The 17,065-nt window shown below is 53.3% G+C and overlaps 2 protein-coding genes and 1 long non-coding RNA gene across 5 annotated transcripts in view; 2 read left to right on the forward strand and 1 right to left on the reverse strand.

Annotated features, from left to right (window-relative positions):
• AMFR (autocrine motility factor receptor) overlaps positions 1–9,297 on the forward strand; it is a 44,633-nt gene extending 35,336 nt beyond the window's left edge. For all 3 annotated transcript variants that reach the window (XM_038531009.1, XM_038531008.1, XM_038531010.1), the window contains 4 exons: positions 2,270–2,404; positions 4,112–4,195; positions 6,876–7,060; positions 7,708–9,297. In XM_038531009.1, coding sequence (XP_038386937.1) covers positions 2,270–2,404; positions 4,112–4,195; positions 6,876–7,060; positions 7,708–7,861 — 558 coding nt within the window. In that variant the 3' untranslated portion in view covers positions 7,862–9,297. The remainder of the gene's footprint in view (positions 1–2,269; positions 2,405–4,111; positions 4,196–6,875; positions 7,061–7,707) is intronic.
• A 357-nt stretch (positions 9,298–9,654) lies between these two features.
• On the forward strand, positions 9,655–13,026 carry LOC111092768. The gene is made up of 2 exons (XR_005355723.1): positions 9,655–11,110; positions 12,067–13,026. It is a non-coding gene; the product is annotated as an uncharacterized LOC111092768 (long non-coding RNA).
• GNAO1 (G protein subunit alpha o1) overlaps positions 11,609–17,065 on the reverse strand; it is a 172,617-nt gene continuing 167,160 nt past the window's right edge. Inside the window, exons 8-9 of the mRNA XM_038531014.1 lie at positions 13,847–14,062; positions 11,609–12,922 (exon numbers count right to left, since the gene is read on the reverse strand). Coding sequence (XP_038386942.1) covers positions 13,875–14,062 — 188 coding nt within the window. The 3' untranslated portion in view covers positions 11,609–12,922; positions 13,847–13,874. The remainder of the gene's footprint in view (positions 12,923–13,846; positions 14,063–17,065) is intronic.

Genomic DNA, 17,065 nt, shown 5'->3' on the forward strand with positions numbered 1-17,065 from the left:
TTGAGCTGGATGGTGGGGTCGGGAGCTGGAGTGGGAGAGATGTTTGCCTTGGTTAGCAGGAGGAATGGAGGTAGCTCCATCAGGTCACTGAGATGTGGTATAAATAGAAGGCCTGGCTCATCATAACCAAGAGGTGGGAACCACCTGAATGTCCATCAGAGGTGAATGGATTCTGAAAGTGTGAAATACTAGTCTTCAGAAAAGAAGGAAATCTTACCGTGTGCTATAACATGGATGAACCTAGAGAACATTATACTAACGAAATAAGACAGTCGCAAGAAGACAAACACTGAATGATTCCACTTAAATGAGGTGCCTAACTCAGTCACTCTTAGAATGGTGATTGCCAGTGGCTCAGGGAGAGGGCCCTGGGGAGGTGCTGTTCAGTGTTTCAGTTTTGCAAGATGGGAAATTTCTAGAGATTTGTTGCACAGTAATATGCCTATGGTGCGCACTACTGTACACTTAGAATTGGTTAAAAAAAATCATAGCAGGGGTCAGAATTTCCTTCCTTTGATTAAAAAAAAAAGGAAGGCCTGGTTCCTGCTGGCTCTTGCTTCCTGGAGGAAGTGCTCAGCCACTCAGCAGAGTATGTGAGTGACTATAATGGGCATAGATGGTCTGCAGTGTGGCAGCCTAATGTGGCCACCCGCCGGCTCCTGGCAGGCTCTGCGTGTGTACTGCAGGGTCTGGCAGCTGTGGAAGCTCTGCACGTAGACTACCTCACCTGTTCCCTAAAGAAATCAGAATCTTGGGCACGTACCCTCTAGGAATAAGTGGATGCGTTTAGAATTCTCAGGCTCTGGCTCTGCTTCTTCCAGCTCCATGACGGGTTGGAAAAGCCTATTTTTAGCACAACAAATGTACTGGACCCATACATTTTTTATAAAGATCCAGTATTGAATTCACTGGATTTTCTGGAGGAAAGCTTTGGTCTAGTCAAATGAATCTTGAGCATGTTTTTATTTGGGAAATGAGGGGGAAGCTGTTTAGGAGTAGAGAAGAGTGTTATCTGATTGTTGAGATTTTTGTGGACTCCGTTCCACTTAACTTTGATACTTGCCCTGGAGAAAAAAATAATGGGCTCTCATTCATATAAACCATGAGGGGTCCTAGGCGTGTGGGGGCCGTGGGTCCTGCTGCTGGACTCTGCTTGTCTTTCCCTCCGACCCCAGTGAGACGCTAAACAAAGCTTTGTGCCTGTTTCACCCTGATCTCTGCTCTCAAGGCTCTGACGTCGGATGCTTCCCCCTCCTCCCATAGCTGTGACGCTGTGCTCCTGAGGAGCTGGCACCCCAGTAGCCAACTTCCTTGTGCTTCTAAAGCAATCATCTTTTTCCTGCTCTTTTCTTCTTTTGACCCCTGGGGCTTTTCCATGAATATAAGCATTGTAAAACGAATATACATACATGAAAAAATCTGAGCCTCTTTAATATGAGTGTGGGCGGTGGTGTGCTGAGCCTACACACCGGCTGCTGCTCACAGCTCTACTGGACTCTTAGACGTTTCTAGAGTGCAGTTTGAAACCTACAGCTCTAGTGTTTACGTTCTTTTTAATCTTTTTTTTTTTTCTGATTGTGGTGTAATTTACATATGGTAGATTCACCCTTCATTGTATCCAACTCTGTGCATTTTGTCAAACTCATACAATTGTGTGGCAATCACCATACTTAAGATCTGGAACAGTTCCATCTCCCCTCCCGCAAATGACACATTATCCCTTTGTAATCACTTCCTCCCCAGCCCCAGTCTCTGGCAGCTACCTACCACCAATCTTCTGTCCCTTTAATTTCGCCTATTCTAGAATGTTGTATAAATGGAATTCTATAGTACATAGCCTTTTGAGCCAGGCTGTTTAACTTAACCTAATGCATTTGAAATTCGTCCATGTGGGTTTGTATCAGAAGTTTGTTCTTTTTGACGATTCTTTAAGAATGCTTTTTGTTTTGTTTTGTTTTGACCTGAGTTATACCGAGCTTTAAAATGAGCACTTTTTAAAACTGGAATATTCTAGTCTAGCCTGTTTTGGGATCCAGCTGTATTTCCATGCCCTTTTTTATTTTGAAATTGATGCTATCCCAAGTTACCTGTTTGGCATCCTGGAGAAACTCCAGAAGGAGTGAGGTTTGATGGGGATCACAGACTAGAGGGGCCCCTTGCCTGTGTTCTCAAGGCTGGTGTCAGGCTCAGCATCCATCCAGAGCTTGCCATACACGATGGCGCTGAGCAGGAATGTGGAGAATGAACGTTGCCTCCCGTATTCCTACAGGCTCATCAGATTCAAGAGATGTTTCCCCAGGTTCCCTACCATCTCGTGCTGCAGGACCTCCAGCTGACACGCTCCGTAGAAATAACAACAGACAACATTTTAGAAGGACGGATTCAAGTACCTTTTCCCACACAGGTAAGTTGGGGTTTGATGTGTGAAAAATAGATTCTGTCTTCACGAAGATTGAATCCTGTAGATTAACTTCTTACTTCCTTAATTGAATATCATTCATGATTTGATGAAGGGTTTCTATGAATTTGCTAACTTTCTGAATTTTATCTGAGGACCGACCCATCCAAGGGGTTTAGATTAAGATAAATGTACTGGCGACACTGTTCTGTACAGATAGGCAGGCAGACGTGCCTGCCCGGCCAGTCCGGGAGGTCCTAGCATTGGTGCTTCTTGGACAAGGATCGGCAACCTTCCCTAAAGGGCAGATAGAAATATTTTAGGCTTTGTGAGCCGCGCAGCCTCTGTTGTAATGTCTCAGCTCTGCCACGGTAATGCCGAAGCAGCCGTGGACAATATGTGAGTGGATGTGCCTGCCTGTGTTCTAGGGAACATTTACTTACAAAATAGGCAGAAGGTGAATTTGGCCTGCAGGCTATTGTTTGCTGACCCCCAGCTCTCAGGAGGTAATGCCCTCTGTCCCTGGTTGGTTTTTCACATTGGTACCGTTTTCCATTAGGTGTGTAATAGCTATGTGATGCTTGTACTCCTGTTTTAAAAAAGGTCAGATTTCCTGGCCCATTATATAACCTCTTTGAGTACAAGAAGTAGTAACATTTTATTTTAAATTTTAGTATGGAAGGGTAGTTGACAAACAATGTTATATTAGTTTTAGATATATGACATAGTGAGTTTGACCCAAGTATTAACATTTTGAAGGAAGCTTTCTGGCAGGCCCAAGGGATCATCTGTACATGACCAGGGAGTCATTTAACAAGAAATTATTCAACTTCATGTATGAGGATGTATGGAAATCTGTTATAAAATCCTAAAACTTGAGACTCTTTCAAGAGAGCCTGGAGTTTGGAGTCAAATGGGCTGATGTAGGACATAGCTTATCTATCCTTCCCCATTTGACCTGGTTGTTGACTTTGGATTATCCAGCAGCAGACCCTAGGGACAAGGTCAAGTGCCATTGGGTCGTTTGGGAAGGTTCCAGGACACACAGCAGCAGGCGGGGCTTGGAGATAGGGGAGGGAAGGTGGCCAGTAAGGGCTTGTGAGAACAGCTTACTGTCATGGAGGACAAGAGCTTGATCCCATTGGGGACCTCTGGAGGGGCGGTGAGTGGGGGTGTTTAGATACCACTTCCCATCAGCTGTTGGCTGAGGGCCGCTTGAGGAGGTGGCATGCATAGTGACCTCGTGGAGCCAGAGTGAGTTCTCAGGAGCGGCACAGAAACTGGCCAGCTGGCAGGACCTTTCGGGGACATGGGCAGGGCTCCAGAGCCTCCACGGCATTGGCCAAGGTCTCAGACTGGCTAAAAGAAGAGCAACAGTACCCACTTCACAGGGTGTTAAGCTAAATGAGGCAGACATGTTGGGTTTCCGCAAATGCTCAGTCAGCATTACCTGCTGTTGATTTGTGTGTGTCGTGCGGTCGCTGTTACTGAGGAGAATCTCAATTGGAGCCAGGTGATAACCCAGGCTCGGGCCTCAGGCTCCCCTCTCCTCACTTTGATCTTAGTAGCAGCTTCATTTCTTTGCTGCCACACACTGTCAAAACCCAGGCAGTGCTGGGGACCAGAGCTCCCTCTCTACCCCACGTTTTCCCCAGCTCTGTTCCTTAAACCCTGAGCAGCTCCATACTGTTTGTGGTGCTGTTTCCCTTGCAGCGCTCAGATGGCATCAGGCCTGCATTGAACAGTCCCGTGGAAAGGCCAAATGGAGACCAGGAGGAGGGAGAAGCTTCTGTGCAGGTAAGATCTGCCCCTGAGGGGAGAGGGTTTGGGGCCGGGGGCAGTTGTGTGCGGCCTGCAGTGGTCTCCAGTCCTGCCTGTGATGTTCCGGAGGGCAGGGGTGTCAGAGAAGGCCCTGGGCCACATTGTCCCAGTGTTTTGGGTTAACAAGCCAAGATGTGCCCACGACATGGCCTGCCTTTCCACCCAGGGCCATGGAGGAGAATGGAGTCATGCTGTCCCTGGGCCAGCTTGGCTACCTTCAGTTTGAGCACTAGGACGGGCAGAGGGAAGTGGGGTCCAGGCTGGACCCAAGGTGATTGGACATCTGTACCCAGACGGGGACCAACTGGGGCTTGGCTCTCTTGAGCTGAAACCATCAAGGTCTTCCCCACACTTCACTTGTCAGAACTTGGCATTTCCAGGTGCTTCCATGCACTTCATGCAAACGAGACCCTCAGACTGGTGTGGAGGTGGGGAGGGGTGTGGTTATGCTGGGAGCCGGCTCTGAGGAGATGCACACCTGGGTGACTCATCCACCCCTTCCACAAGCAGCTCCTCTGTCCTGGTTTCCAGGGCAGAGGTTCCTGTCCCCGTCCTGGGGGTTCCGGTTCATACCCCTTATCCGTAACTCCCATTTGCTAATCAGTTATCATACTTTCTAGAAACTTTCTTAAGATACTGGCAAAACCCCCAAACAACCCTGTCTTTGTGTTTCTGTGTTTGTGAGGTGGGGCTTCCCACACATGGGGCTGGGGTCCAGCACTGGTGCTGCCTTGTCCACCAGTGTCTCTCAGGCTCTTCTTGGAGCAACTGCTCTAATGGTTCAGTGACATGGAAGCTGCTTTCGCCTTGCATGTTTTTCCCTGCAAATAGGAAACTGTAAAAACTAAAACTTTTTCAAATCCATTGCCGAGATAAATTTTTCATACCCAAATCCATATTTGGATTGGGCAGCATTGGTAAAATGGTGCCTGGCTTTTGAAGAAGGGATTCAGTTTTGCATTCCCGCATCTTGGATAGCTGGCCCAGTCTAGGTTTGAGTGCAGGGCTGGTTGGGGGCTCCTGGGGGTGGAGCACGTTCACTTTCTGTCCCCATTCACCAACTCTGGTTTTATAGTTGATGTGAAGATTTCTGAATTTTTTCTGGCACAGTGAAGGGAAAGTACTTACTTCACAAAGAGCGTGCTATCTAGCGTTTTCAGCCATTGTCAAGAAGTAAGAAGTCCTTGGGTCACAGTCTATTAGCAAAGACCTCAGTGTAGCTCAAGCATGGCATTAACTGTGCCGGTACTGGATGCAGAGTGTCCCCCCTGCCCCCGCCTGCGCTCAGGCTGGCTTAGAAGCCTGCAGGCCTGGGGCTGGGTGTCTGATCCCTTCCTTCATCTCCTCCTCCACTCACCAGCTGCTCTGTCTACCTCCTCCAGAGTCAGGCTTGGGAGAAGGGTGGGTTCACTCAGGCCAAGTGACCCCAGCATGTGTGTGGGCATCACAGTTATCCTATAGACCAACCCCCCCCTTCCCCCCCCCCCCCCCCCCCCCCCCCCCGCTGCCGCCGCCGCTGCATCTAGCACCAGAAACCCCAACTTCGGCTGGCTCTTTATGTTATGACCACCCCTACCTTCATGGAGGCTGCATCACCTTATAGGCAGTCCTTTGGGCAGAGTCTGTTTCAACAACCTCAGGCTGGTTCCTTCCTGCTCTTGAGCTGAAGACCCACAGCTGTCCCTCAGGACACACAGCAGGGCCTTACTGTCACACGTTGAATTTGCTCCCCTCACAGCCTTTTTTTTTTATCTACCACCAGCAGATAGTACCTTTGTCTTGAGATTCCTTGGGTGTGCCAGTCACCACCAGTTCCCAGGGCCCCCAAACTACAGAGAATATTAGTCTGGAATGTGGCTCTCTTAAAGTCCCCTTACTTGCTAGGCTGAAGGCGGGTAAGGGTGGTGATTGTGGGTGACAGTTAAGTGCCACACATAGGAAATCTTACAAATGGGCCAATCTCTCAGCCTCTTCCACCTCAACTCCTATTACCTAGAGGCAGGTGCTGGGCTGACCCTGGCCAGCCTGGGCCCATCTGGTAGCAGGAACATAGATGGTCAGGCACCCCCCTAAGTGTGTGGGGCGCCTGGGCATTGTTATAGTGTTCAGAGCTTCAGCCAAAACAGAGAGTCCCATTTTAATATTCTGTCACACAAGGAATCATGTGATTTATATTTGTTTAAAAAGATCCTTAGAATTTATCCCTTTTAATCTGTCTACCTCTGTTTTAAGAGTCAAGTAAAGATGTAAAATTTTTGCAGTAAATGCGGTAAGACTTGTTTAAGTTTTAGAGCAATTAGTAGAGTTGAACAAAACTTCCCAGAATACAAGCTTGGAGTTAACTTTATTATTTTCTGAGAGTACAGTGTCAGGGTGCCTGTGTCTTTCACACTGGTAATCATGTATAATAAACCTTGCTGATATCGAATGTCTGGCTCAAGTCAGGTGCTGTTCTTAGCGGTGCATAAGCCCGACGCAACAGCCTGCCCTTCAGGAGTCCACATCAGCCATTATATGTATGCTGGTGGTTCCCCACCTGGCAGCCTGCCTCCCCTGGGTCTTGAAGCACATCATTTGGAGCACTTGGGTTGGGTGGGGGATCTGCTTGGGAGGGTGGCCTGTGGTCACAGCAGTCCCTTGCTTCCTGTGTGCCCAGACTGAGCGTGTGCCACTAGACCTCAGTCCTCGGCTGGAGGAGGCCTTGGATTTCAGTGAGGTGGAGGTGGAGCCCAGTGAGGGGGAAGACTTTGAGGCCCGGGGGAGCCGCTTCTCCAAGTCTGCAGACGAGAGGCAGCGCATGCTGGTCCAGCGTAAGGATGACCTCCTGCAGCAAGCTCGCAAGTAAGTTGATCCTCTGGCTCTTGCTCCTATAAATCTTGAGTCACAACCCAGTGGCCCAAAGGCCCTCGTCACATCAGGCCCACATGGTGCCTTTTTGAACAGATGGCCAACATTGGATAACCATTATAATCATTCAGATTCCCAATCTCTGGTGGAAAACCAAAGGGTCCGCACCTAACTGGTAACCTCCAGCAGGCTGGTGCTGCCGGTGGTCTCCTGTGGTCGTCCACACTGTACCCATGGGCCAGTGTGACCTGGGCCCGTTGTGGTAAGGAGTCTGATTCTCTGGCCTCCCAGAGGGAGCGCTGTAATTATGTTCATGTGACAGACTCAGGGCCCCAAACCCCGGCCTGGCCACCGTGCCTGTAGTGGAGCTCGGGGTGTTCCTCCCGGTGACCCGTCGAGAAGGAGGGGCTGAAGAGCCCCCGGGCGGGCCTTGTCCCCAGTGCCCAGAGCTTCTGCTCCTCTGTCCCGGGACAGGTGTCTTCTTCACAGCCCACTGCTGAATGACCGCCTCACGGTGGCTCCTGGGAAATGGGGAATCACAGATGAAGACGCAGCCTGGGTCTTTCTGCAGGTTGTGTTCCAGAGCTTCTTTTGTCCGTCATCCCTCGCCCCTCACACGAGTCCTTTGGGCTTTTTTGTAGGCGTTTCCTGAACCGAAGTTCTGAAGTCGAGTCCGCCTCCGCCTCTGAGAGCTGCCTCACATCAGAAGGCACGAACTCCGACCCTGTGACCCTGCGTCGGAGGATGCTGGCTGCGGCGGCTGAACGGAGGCTCCAGAAGCAGCAGATCTCCTAGCGCTCGCTCGCCGCCGGCCCCAGCAGCGCGGCCGCAGAGGCCCGGGCCCCCCGCCGTGTGCCAAGGGGCTCGGCCCGCTGCGCTGTACAAAGCATGTGGTCTTACTAGTGTTTGGACAGCTGACAAACTTAATCCTTTTTTGTAATACTTTCTATGTGACATTTCTCTTCCATTTAGAAACACTGCACATTTGAACTCAAGGCATGATCTCTGGTGTTGGCTGGACTTCTTGGGGGTGGGGGTGACCGAGTGGAACAGGGCAACCAGAGACCCTGCGGCCGGCGGCTTCCGGGCTGCTGCTGCTCGGAGAGGGCACGCGGACGCTGCCATCCTGGGCTCCAGATCTGGCCGGCAGGGCGGGGGCAGCTCCGCTGAAGCACCACGGGGAGCGTGCGGCCCGGGCCTGACTCCACCACCGTGTACAGCCCTTCTTGGGTGGGTGGCATTGAGAACACTACGGAGGCCAGGCCCCTGAGCCCCCTGAGCACCCCAAGCCCCCCGAGCCTCCAGGCTGTAAGGGCATCTTGGAAGAGTCACTCTTGGTTTGTTAGGTGGAGCAGAGGAGGGGGAAGGCCAGGGCCGGAGAGTGGGAGTAGGTGACCGGCCGTGTCCCCGGACATCCAGAACTGCCCGCTGAGCCCCTTTCCGTTCACGCCCGTGCTCCTACAGCTCACGAGTGCCCCCCCGCCCCCCTTCCCCACGTATCCGTCCCCACTCCGGGTTTCAGGGTCCTCCACCCACCCCAGCCATGGGGGCTGAGTAGCAGGCTTTGGTTTCCAGTTTCAATTCCTTCGTCAAGTAAATTAGGCAATGCCGAGGCCTGTGGGTCTGGTCCCTAGAGAAAATGAGGACCTTAGGAAGCAGGCCAGTCACTATTAGAGGGCTTTCTTGGAGAAATAAAGATCTCTTTTGTATCTTTCTTCCCTGGAGCTCTTCATTTTCATCCCTTTGCTCTTGTTGGTTTAATTAAACATAGAAAGGTAAGATGTTGAATCCACCTGCCTCGGGGCAGACCCAGGTCTTGAACCTGTTCTTCAAATTCTTCACATCTTTAACTTCCAGGACTTGAAACACGCAATCACAGGCTACATAGTTCGGTTTTATGTCCTATTGGATTTTTTTTTTAATGTTTTAAAGCATAGTTTTATGGTAGTCCTTTTGGGAAGAATCCAGTATTATCTAAAATTATTGGCAAAGTTAAATGTATTTTACATAACTGAAAGTTTTTGGAATGTTGACAAGTAATTGAAAAGAGTGATGAGTAAATGTTTAGGCCAAGATAATTTATTTGAATAAATCTTTCAAAAGCCTTACCTCGAAATGCTGTTAGTAGATTTCTGTGATTTTTTTAAAAATTGGTTTTGTTTTGCTGAGAGCATAGCTATCTGTTTTTATTGTAAAACAATAATAATAATAATAAAAGGCAAACTCTTCTAGTGTGTGTTGTGTGTGGCTGGAAGTAAGGTAGTTTTTTTCAGAGGGGCCAAATTAGTTAGGTCCCACTTTGATTTTATGTGAACCGTTTTCTGTTGGAAACCGTTGGAGGGTTTTTTCCCCCATCCTTCCCCCCTGCATGTTGTACACTTTAAAGGTGACCCTAACTCCATGTGTTCTTAGGTTTCAAATGAGCGAAAAGAGGGAACGGCCTGGAAAGAACTTTAGAGGGTCCGGAGACCTTGGAATACAGCCGTAAGACCGCGATCAAAGCGGAGACCTGCCTCCCATAGCTGAGAATGACCCAAGGAGAGAAGTCCTCAAGTCATCCTTTGATTCTGCACCTGGATGGTATAGGATCCTGGGCACTACACTGTCTCTTGGCTTGTGTCCCTTCTTGGGGGCATCTGGGACAGATGCTAAGGGTGGTGGCAGAAGGCCAGGCCAGGGTCTTCTGTTGGGTGGGGTCCCCATCCCATGGTATCTTCTGGGCCGAGGGCACCCGTCCTGTGCTTAGCCATCCGGGCCCAGAGCTGAGGCCAGGCTGCTGGTTCGCGTTTGTTAGCCGAGAATGGAGTGGGAGGTGCTGTGGTGAGCGGTGGCGGAGGTGCCCTCGTCCTCTCTGGGCTCTAGGCAGTGGTCTATGTTGCTCCCTCCGTTTTCTTATGGGCCCTGTTTTGTTGCTGTGTTAGGTTCTCGTCAGTCCCACTGCCCCCTCCAAATTTTGAGGATTTTATGAACCACAGGATGGTGGTCCTTTTGGATGTCTCACTTGTGCTGCTGGTAGAAATCTAGGTGTCCAGGTGGCCACGTGGACCCAGTTTCCCACCGGAGCTGTGTCGACAACGTGCTGTCTTCCGCCAGCAGACATGGTCCGGGGTGCAAAGCCAGCCGAGCACTCTGCTGAGCAGGACACCGCAGGCGCGGCAAGCCACGGCCTCCCGGACCTGCTGGTCGAGGAGTGCCCTCTGCCCACCTGCTCTGAAGGCCCTGTGTCACCTAGAAGCCTCCAGCTCCTCTCCCCTCTTACTCCTGTTAGGTTAGAAGTGGTTCCAGCCCGACTGCTCTTTAGGGTCACTCGAGGAGCTTCTAGAAACTGATGCAGAGGTTCTGCCCTCATGCTCCTTGTTCTAATTGATTTGCCTTTCCGTGTACTCTTTACCCCCTAACTGCTTCCTGACTTCCATTTTAAGGAAGATAAGGCTGAGAGACCTGTTTTACCCACCAAACTCCTTCGAAAGTTAGGAAAGAATACTGCTAGAATAGAACTCGTTTTCAGGGAACTTCAAGCAGACAAGGTCACAGCATCCTTTGACCTGTCTGCGTCCTGGTTTGCCCTCCAGGGCAAAACCTCCAGTGTCCTGTCCAGTTGTGGCCATGAGCGCAGCCTCGCCACCACTGGAGATGATGTGGGCCTCCCCCTGCACACAGGCTGGGGTGAGGGTTGCTGGTGGGAAGGGCACGAGAGGCCGCGGGAAGGCCAAGGGTGCCCGGCCAGTTCCTTACAACGGAGAGAGTTAGCCTCTTGTTATTCCTAGCTCCGTGCCATGCTGTGCACCTCTACCGCCAGCCCCTCTAGATTGAGGCCCCTGGGATTGCTAGCGGGGGGCTCCCCAGGCTAGTAACTGCCGCTTGCTGGCGTATGGAGAGGAGGCCCTACCCTCTCCCCAGCTGGCTGTAGCACCGGCTGCTTGGCTAAGAAGTGATCTGTGGACTGGACACAAGGACTTTGCCGGGCTGGGTCCCCTCCGGGTCCCAGTCCCAAGCGACGTGCTGATTATTCCAACACCAACCTGGCAAGCTAGCGGAGAGGAGGTAAGACCCAGAGCCTGTAGGAGAGGAGAACCCGGTTGCTCGTGCCGGGCTGCGCCGATCCGTTCTCCTGATTGTCCTGCGGTGGGCTTCCCGGCCCCCCCGGTGCAGCGGGAGAGGCTTTAAAAGGTGTCCAGGTGGATGGATGTGACCCCTTGGTGTGGAAGGCCCAGGCAACTTGGCCTTGTTCTTAGGACCACCCATCCTTTGGCTTTGGTGGGACCACTGACTGGCAGGAAGAAATAGGACCAGGTCTTAGCACAAAATTTGGGGTTACCTGCTTTGCCCACCCCCCACCCTGCCCATCTGCAGGTGGGGAAGGGCCCATACCTGGGCCTTCCTTGCTCCCAGGTGGCTGAGCCCAGCTGGCTCCCCTGGGGGGGTGGGGTGGGTGGAGGTCCTTATCTGGCCCCTACCCGCCAGCCTCCCCCGGCCTATGGCCCAGTCAGATGCCTCCTTCCCTCCTGTCAGAATGAAGGCCGAGGGTGAGAGACTCAGGAATACAGACAAACATTCTCTTTATTGAGCTACACATGAATTTTCCATTAGTCAGAGAAGTAGACTGGCAGTGTGTAAGATATCACAGAAACCTCACCGATTGGGAATAGAAAGGCTTAGAAAGACCCTTGGGCTTTTTTTTTTTTTCTTTTTTCCATTTTTCAAGTTTTTTTTTTTTCTGTATTTTTAATTTTTTTGTATGTTTTGTCTTTTCGCCTCCTCTTTATCTGAAATGGCCGTGACTGGTCTTCTTCAGCAAATAGTAAGTCTTAAAAGTGACACCGTGGAGAGGTTTGGGGTTTGGATACTAGTCAAAGTAGAAATGACATAGGACTGATCATGAAAACTGGCTTTCATGTAAACACTACATTCCATCTGTTTTTAAAATTTTTTTTTGTTTTTTTTTCCATGTTGTGGTGTTTAAAAATTTTTGTTGTTGTTGTTGTTCTTTTTATCTGCAGCACAAACATCCCCACATGAGAAGGAGCAAACACAGGTCACTGAAACAAAGGAAAAGGTGGAGAGGGGCGCACACACACAAAGGGAGCATCCATCTGAGAGACTGAGAAGCGAAAATGTCAAAAGGAAAAAAATCCACAACCCCGTTTCCCAAAGACAATGAAAGCTGATCTGGTATGTGATACATAGTGCTTACTGGGACAAAAATAAAAACAAAAAAACAAAAACTTAAAAAATCATAAAGGGAATCTATAGGAAGGAGTTTGGCAGGAAAATCTTCTATAGGGCTCGATTTATATGTTTGATCGGTAGTCGTTCTGGCAGCCACTGGCCAGTGAGAGCTGTGCTTTTCTATGCAAACCTGGAGGGAGCCTGGGGTGGGCTGGGGCACGTGGGCATGGGCTGGGGCGCTCTGGGCAGTGCAGCCTGAGCCCGCTCCCCAGGACCCAAGCCCCCAGGAAGGGCGGGCAGACAGGTGGCACCTCGGCAGGTGCGTGGGCGAGGGGGGGGGCCCTCTACACTGGGGATGGTTGGGGGTGCAGGTGCAGATGTGTATGCTGCTTTATTTCCAAAAAAAAAAAAAAAGACAAATATGGATGAAATGGTGTTTTCCTTTTTCCTCTTTTTTTAAGCTACAAAGCACATGAGAAATGTTCTTTTTTTTCCTTTCAAATTCTAAATGTAAAGACTCAACTAAAACCAGATTCTACAGCATTCTACAGAAATACACAGCCGTCAGTCACTCTGGGGTCGTAGGTTGGACAGGGGCTTGACACAGAAAGGCTGTGTGTCTTACAAAGGCCAAAAGGTCATGCTACCAGGAGGTGAACGCCAACAGCAAAGAGTCCGGGAAGCGGTCTGTAGAGAGAGAGATAAGGGGTCCAGTCTGACCATTTTCTTTGATTTTAAAATCCAACCAACCAACCAAAAAAAAAAAAACAAAACGAAACAACCCTACAGTGTTTTCCATAATATGGGGGTAGGGCGAGGTGGGGCGGCATCAGGAGGATCAGGACGTCCAGGGTCCTCACCTCCCCCCTGCTCCCTCCAGGCCCTTCTCTTCTCCAGGGGCCTGGCTTCGGCTCTGCAGGTGAAGGGCAGCCCTGGTCTCAATGTCCCCGCCCCTCAGCTGCTTCTAGAAAGCAGGCCAAGTCTCCCATTCCTCCGACTCTCGCCTTTGAATAAAGAAAACTCAGGAGACAGTGGATTGGTCGGAGCAACGATTCTTCTAAATTCTTGACATGAACAGCCACCGCCGCCACCCACAGGAGAAGCAGCCTTAGTTTTCCTCTCGTTGGGAGGAGAGGGTAGGGAGGTGTTTAGGGTGTTGGCCATTTTTTGAAGGGCTTTGGAATTTGTGGGAGAGCAGGACAGAACTGAGAACACGGCTTCAGAGGGGCCGGACTACTGCCGGGCCTCCCTTTGCCCTCTGCTCATAGCAGTGGGTCACGGAGTAAGATCACGTGGCTGTTCTTAGAAGGATGGCCTCCCAAATCAGACCCCCATCACGGCGTGTGTGTGAGTGCGTGTGCACGCCGACACGTGCATGCTCATGTGCTGTTCCCGAAAATCCCTGGTGATCTATGGGATGGTGGTCAGTTCTGTCCGAAGCTCTTTCTAATTACAAACTAAAAAGAATTTTTTAATATATATTTGTATATATATAAGGTCTTGTTATACCTTTTTAAAGTTTATTTACCAACTTGCATTTGTTAGTGGTGTGTGTGTGTGTGTGTGTGTGTGTGCACGCGCAAGCTTTTCTGTGAGTGCTGGAATCATTACCAAATAGGTTGCTATACAGGACAAGAGGTCAGTACAAGCCGCAGCCCCGCAGGTTGTTGGCAATGATTATGTCGGTGACGGCGTCGAATACCACCTGGATATTATTCGTGTCTGTGGCACAAGTCATGTGACAATAAATTTCTTTGTTGGGTGAGCGGTTTTTGCTTTCAAATTGTGCTTGGATGTAGGCGGCCGCATCCTCATAGGTATTGGGGCCTGCAACGAGACAACAGGGGAGAGGCCCGGTGAGAGCCGTGGCGGGGTGGGGGTGCTGGGAACTCCTGCCGGAGCCGCGGGCGGTGGGGTTCCGGGGCAGCAGGACCCGGCGGGCGGGCTCAGAGGCAGCTGCGGCCGCACCTGCCCCAAGGTGTGGTTGCATCTTACGTGAAAGACCGTCAGCTTCGTGTTCACCCAGCTCTTGCCTTTTCAAGGCCTTTCACTCTGTTTTCACACTGGACCCACCCAGGCCCCTGGGGGTGCACGGGCCACAGGGCGCCGCCTTGGCTTTCTAGCAGGGCACACCGAGGCTGGGGCCCGGGGCTGCCATCACGACACTCACCCGTGGTCTACACCAGTCCTGCTGCTTCTGAGACACAAGACAGTGAAGTCTGATGGAAGAGCTCCCAGGAAGGGGGTGACCCGGGATCGTGGTGTCCCAGGTGTGGCGGGTGTCGAGCGGTACCCGCGCTCCTTTCTTGAGGGCTTCCTCTCCCGAGGAGCCCCTTGGCAGGGATGGGACGTGGGAGCAGCGGTATCCCCCGGGTGCGGAGGTTAAGGCGTGTGCAGCGTAACTGGCCCGCTGCCCTCCACGATCCCTGGGCTGCCCCCTTGAGCCTGCCTGGGGCCTGGCGGGGAGACCTGTGGACGGTGTGGGGGTACCCGCAAAGAACCAGCTACACCCAGACCTCTGCAGCTCTGCCCCGGAGGCAGCTTTCAATTACCATGAAACGTGGACCGACCCGGAATTGCCTAAAAGTCCATCAGAGGAAGGTGTCCCATCTTCCTGAGCGCAGCTAGGATCTGGCCAGCGTGGAACCCATCCGACCTTTCTCCCCCGGCCCCAGCCGCACCCCTCCCCCGCCCATTCTCCCGCTGGAGGGTGTGAGTCACAGGGGCAGACGGGGCCAAAGGTAAGGGGGTGGGGATGTTTCTGAGGGGGGCTCGGGGCAGAGTCCCCTCCTCCACTCTGCTGTGGGCCCGGCACCAAACGCCAAAGTGCCCGGAGTCTGCGGTGAAAACCTCAAGTCAGTGGCAGCTCGAAGACTAGACCCAGCCCCGCGGTGGACCTCTTCAGGGAGCGTCCTGTCGCAGAGGCCAGGAAGGGCACTGGGGAGGTGAGAAGCCCACGGGGGCGCCCCAGCCACATGGCAGGGGTGCCCAGCGGCGGCGGTCACTACCCTCACACGGTCCGGCCGCCCCTTAGAGCTGCCTCCGGCCCCTGCCCCCTAGCTCGCTGTGTGTCCCGCAGGCCTTGGCACCCCGTGGCGCCACCGCGCTGGTGATGTTTGTCACCCATCGTGGTGAGGCGTGAACTCTAGCTGGATTCCTCTGGAGGCCCTGCAAAACTCTGCGAGGTTTCCCAGATTCAGACCGACTTTCTCTGGGGCGCCCAGAGCCCTACGCTGCCCAGCACTAACACTCACCAGTCCATGGACCCTGTCCCAAACTGGGTTCCCGTGGAGCAGGACCCAGGGGACAGGGAAGAGCCTTTGCAGGGAGGCCTGTGGGGGCTCTGGCTGCCGAGCCCCTCTCCGGTCACAACTTTCTAAGGCCCTGAACTGGTCCCAAAGGGCCCAGCTGAGGCTGAGGGAGGTCAGTCCCATCTTTGAGAGCGAGCTGCAGCCAGGCCCCCCATGGGCCCCTCGGCTCCGGGGCAGCGGGGGGCTGGGCCTTTCCGGCTTGCCCCATGCCCCCCAGACCTGTAGACTCCGGGGCCAGTGCCCCCTTTCTTGGTTTTCATTCTCTGGGTAACACTGATGGTGACGGCCGGTGCTAAGTGGGCTTGGTGCCTGGCTCTGTCCCTCCATCCACGCACAAGGTCCCCCAAGCCGTTGGCACCCCCAGCAGCCTCTGCGGGCCCCAGATGAACGGTGACGGGGTGGTTGGTCTGCCCGCGGCCGCAGGCGGGCTGGCTCTGAGGCTGCTTCTGCCCGCCCGCCTCTTGGAGCCCATGCCCATCCCCTCTCCACGCACCCAGGGTGTCAAGCGCCCTGCAGATTCGCAAGCAGGGTGGTGCATCAGTGAGGAGATAGGTCCCCCTCCCCACCCAAGGGTGAAGGCCGACTCCTGCTCCTAGTAGACGGGGGTTGGGGGGCTGGCACCCATCTCTTCTGGACTCTGGCTGGCTCGGGGACCTGCAGAGTCCCGGGAGCTGAGTCCATGCTGTCATGTCTCCCTGGGGTGGTCAGAACGTGGGCTCCTGGCTGAGCCTCCTTGGGACACATCCTCCTCTCCACCCCTAGACCCCCTTCCCTGCAGGGGCCACTAGAGGGATGAAGGCTGCGCTCTCCCACCAGCACCGCTCCAGCCTTCAGCAGCGGCCGAACCGGCGAGAGGCACCTGACGCCGCATCCACCCCTTCTGAAGGAGCGTCTTTGGGGGGGTCAGTGATGCATCCTCCCGGGAGCCTCGTGAGAGAGACAGTGCCACCCACACCCCAGAAGGCCAGAGAGAGGCAGGCCGGGGCAGAGGAGGCTTGTGGGGTCAGAGTGGTGTGATTTGAGGAAAGAGCCAGGGGCACAGGAAGAGGGGGACAGCAGGTAGAGTGGGGGGACGGAGAGGGGCATGGGTGGGGGGAGCAGGGGTGGTGGGGGAGGGGTGAAGGCCCCAGTGGGGCACCCAAGCAGGAAGGGGTAAAGGGCAGCCCAGGCCAGCGCGGGGCTCAGGGGAGGCCGCGGCGGGCGGGGGCGGCAGGGCAGTTGTTCTAGAGGGTGAGCGAGATGACAGAGGAGGCCTGTGGCCCTTCCCGCCTCCTGATTCCTGCCAGGTGGCGCTCGGTCGGTGACTGCAACACCCGTGGGTCAGGAGGCTCCCTTTCCCACGGCGCCCGGGCTGCCTCCTGGGATGCGCCAAGCCCGGCCGCAGCCTGCCGTCTCCCTGTCCCCGGTCCCTGCCGGCCCCGGTCCCTGGTCCCTGGTCTCTGCGGTCCCCGGTCCCTGCCGGCCCGGGGCAGAGCCCTTGCGCAGCCGGCTCCGGCAGGTGGCTCTGGGAGAGCGGGCT

This window comes from Canis lupus, chromosome 2 (genome assembly GCF_011100685.1).
Source record: "Canis lupus familiaris isolate Mischka breed German Shepherd chromosome 2, alternate assembly UU_Cfam_GSD_1.0, whole genome shotgun sequence".
Classification (NCBI taxonomy): domain Eukaryota; kingdom Metazoa; phylum Chordata; class Mammalia; order Carnivora; family Canidae; genus Canis; species Canis lupus.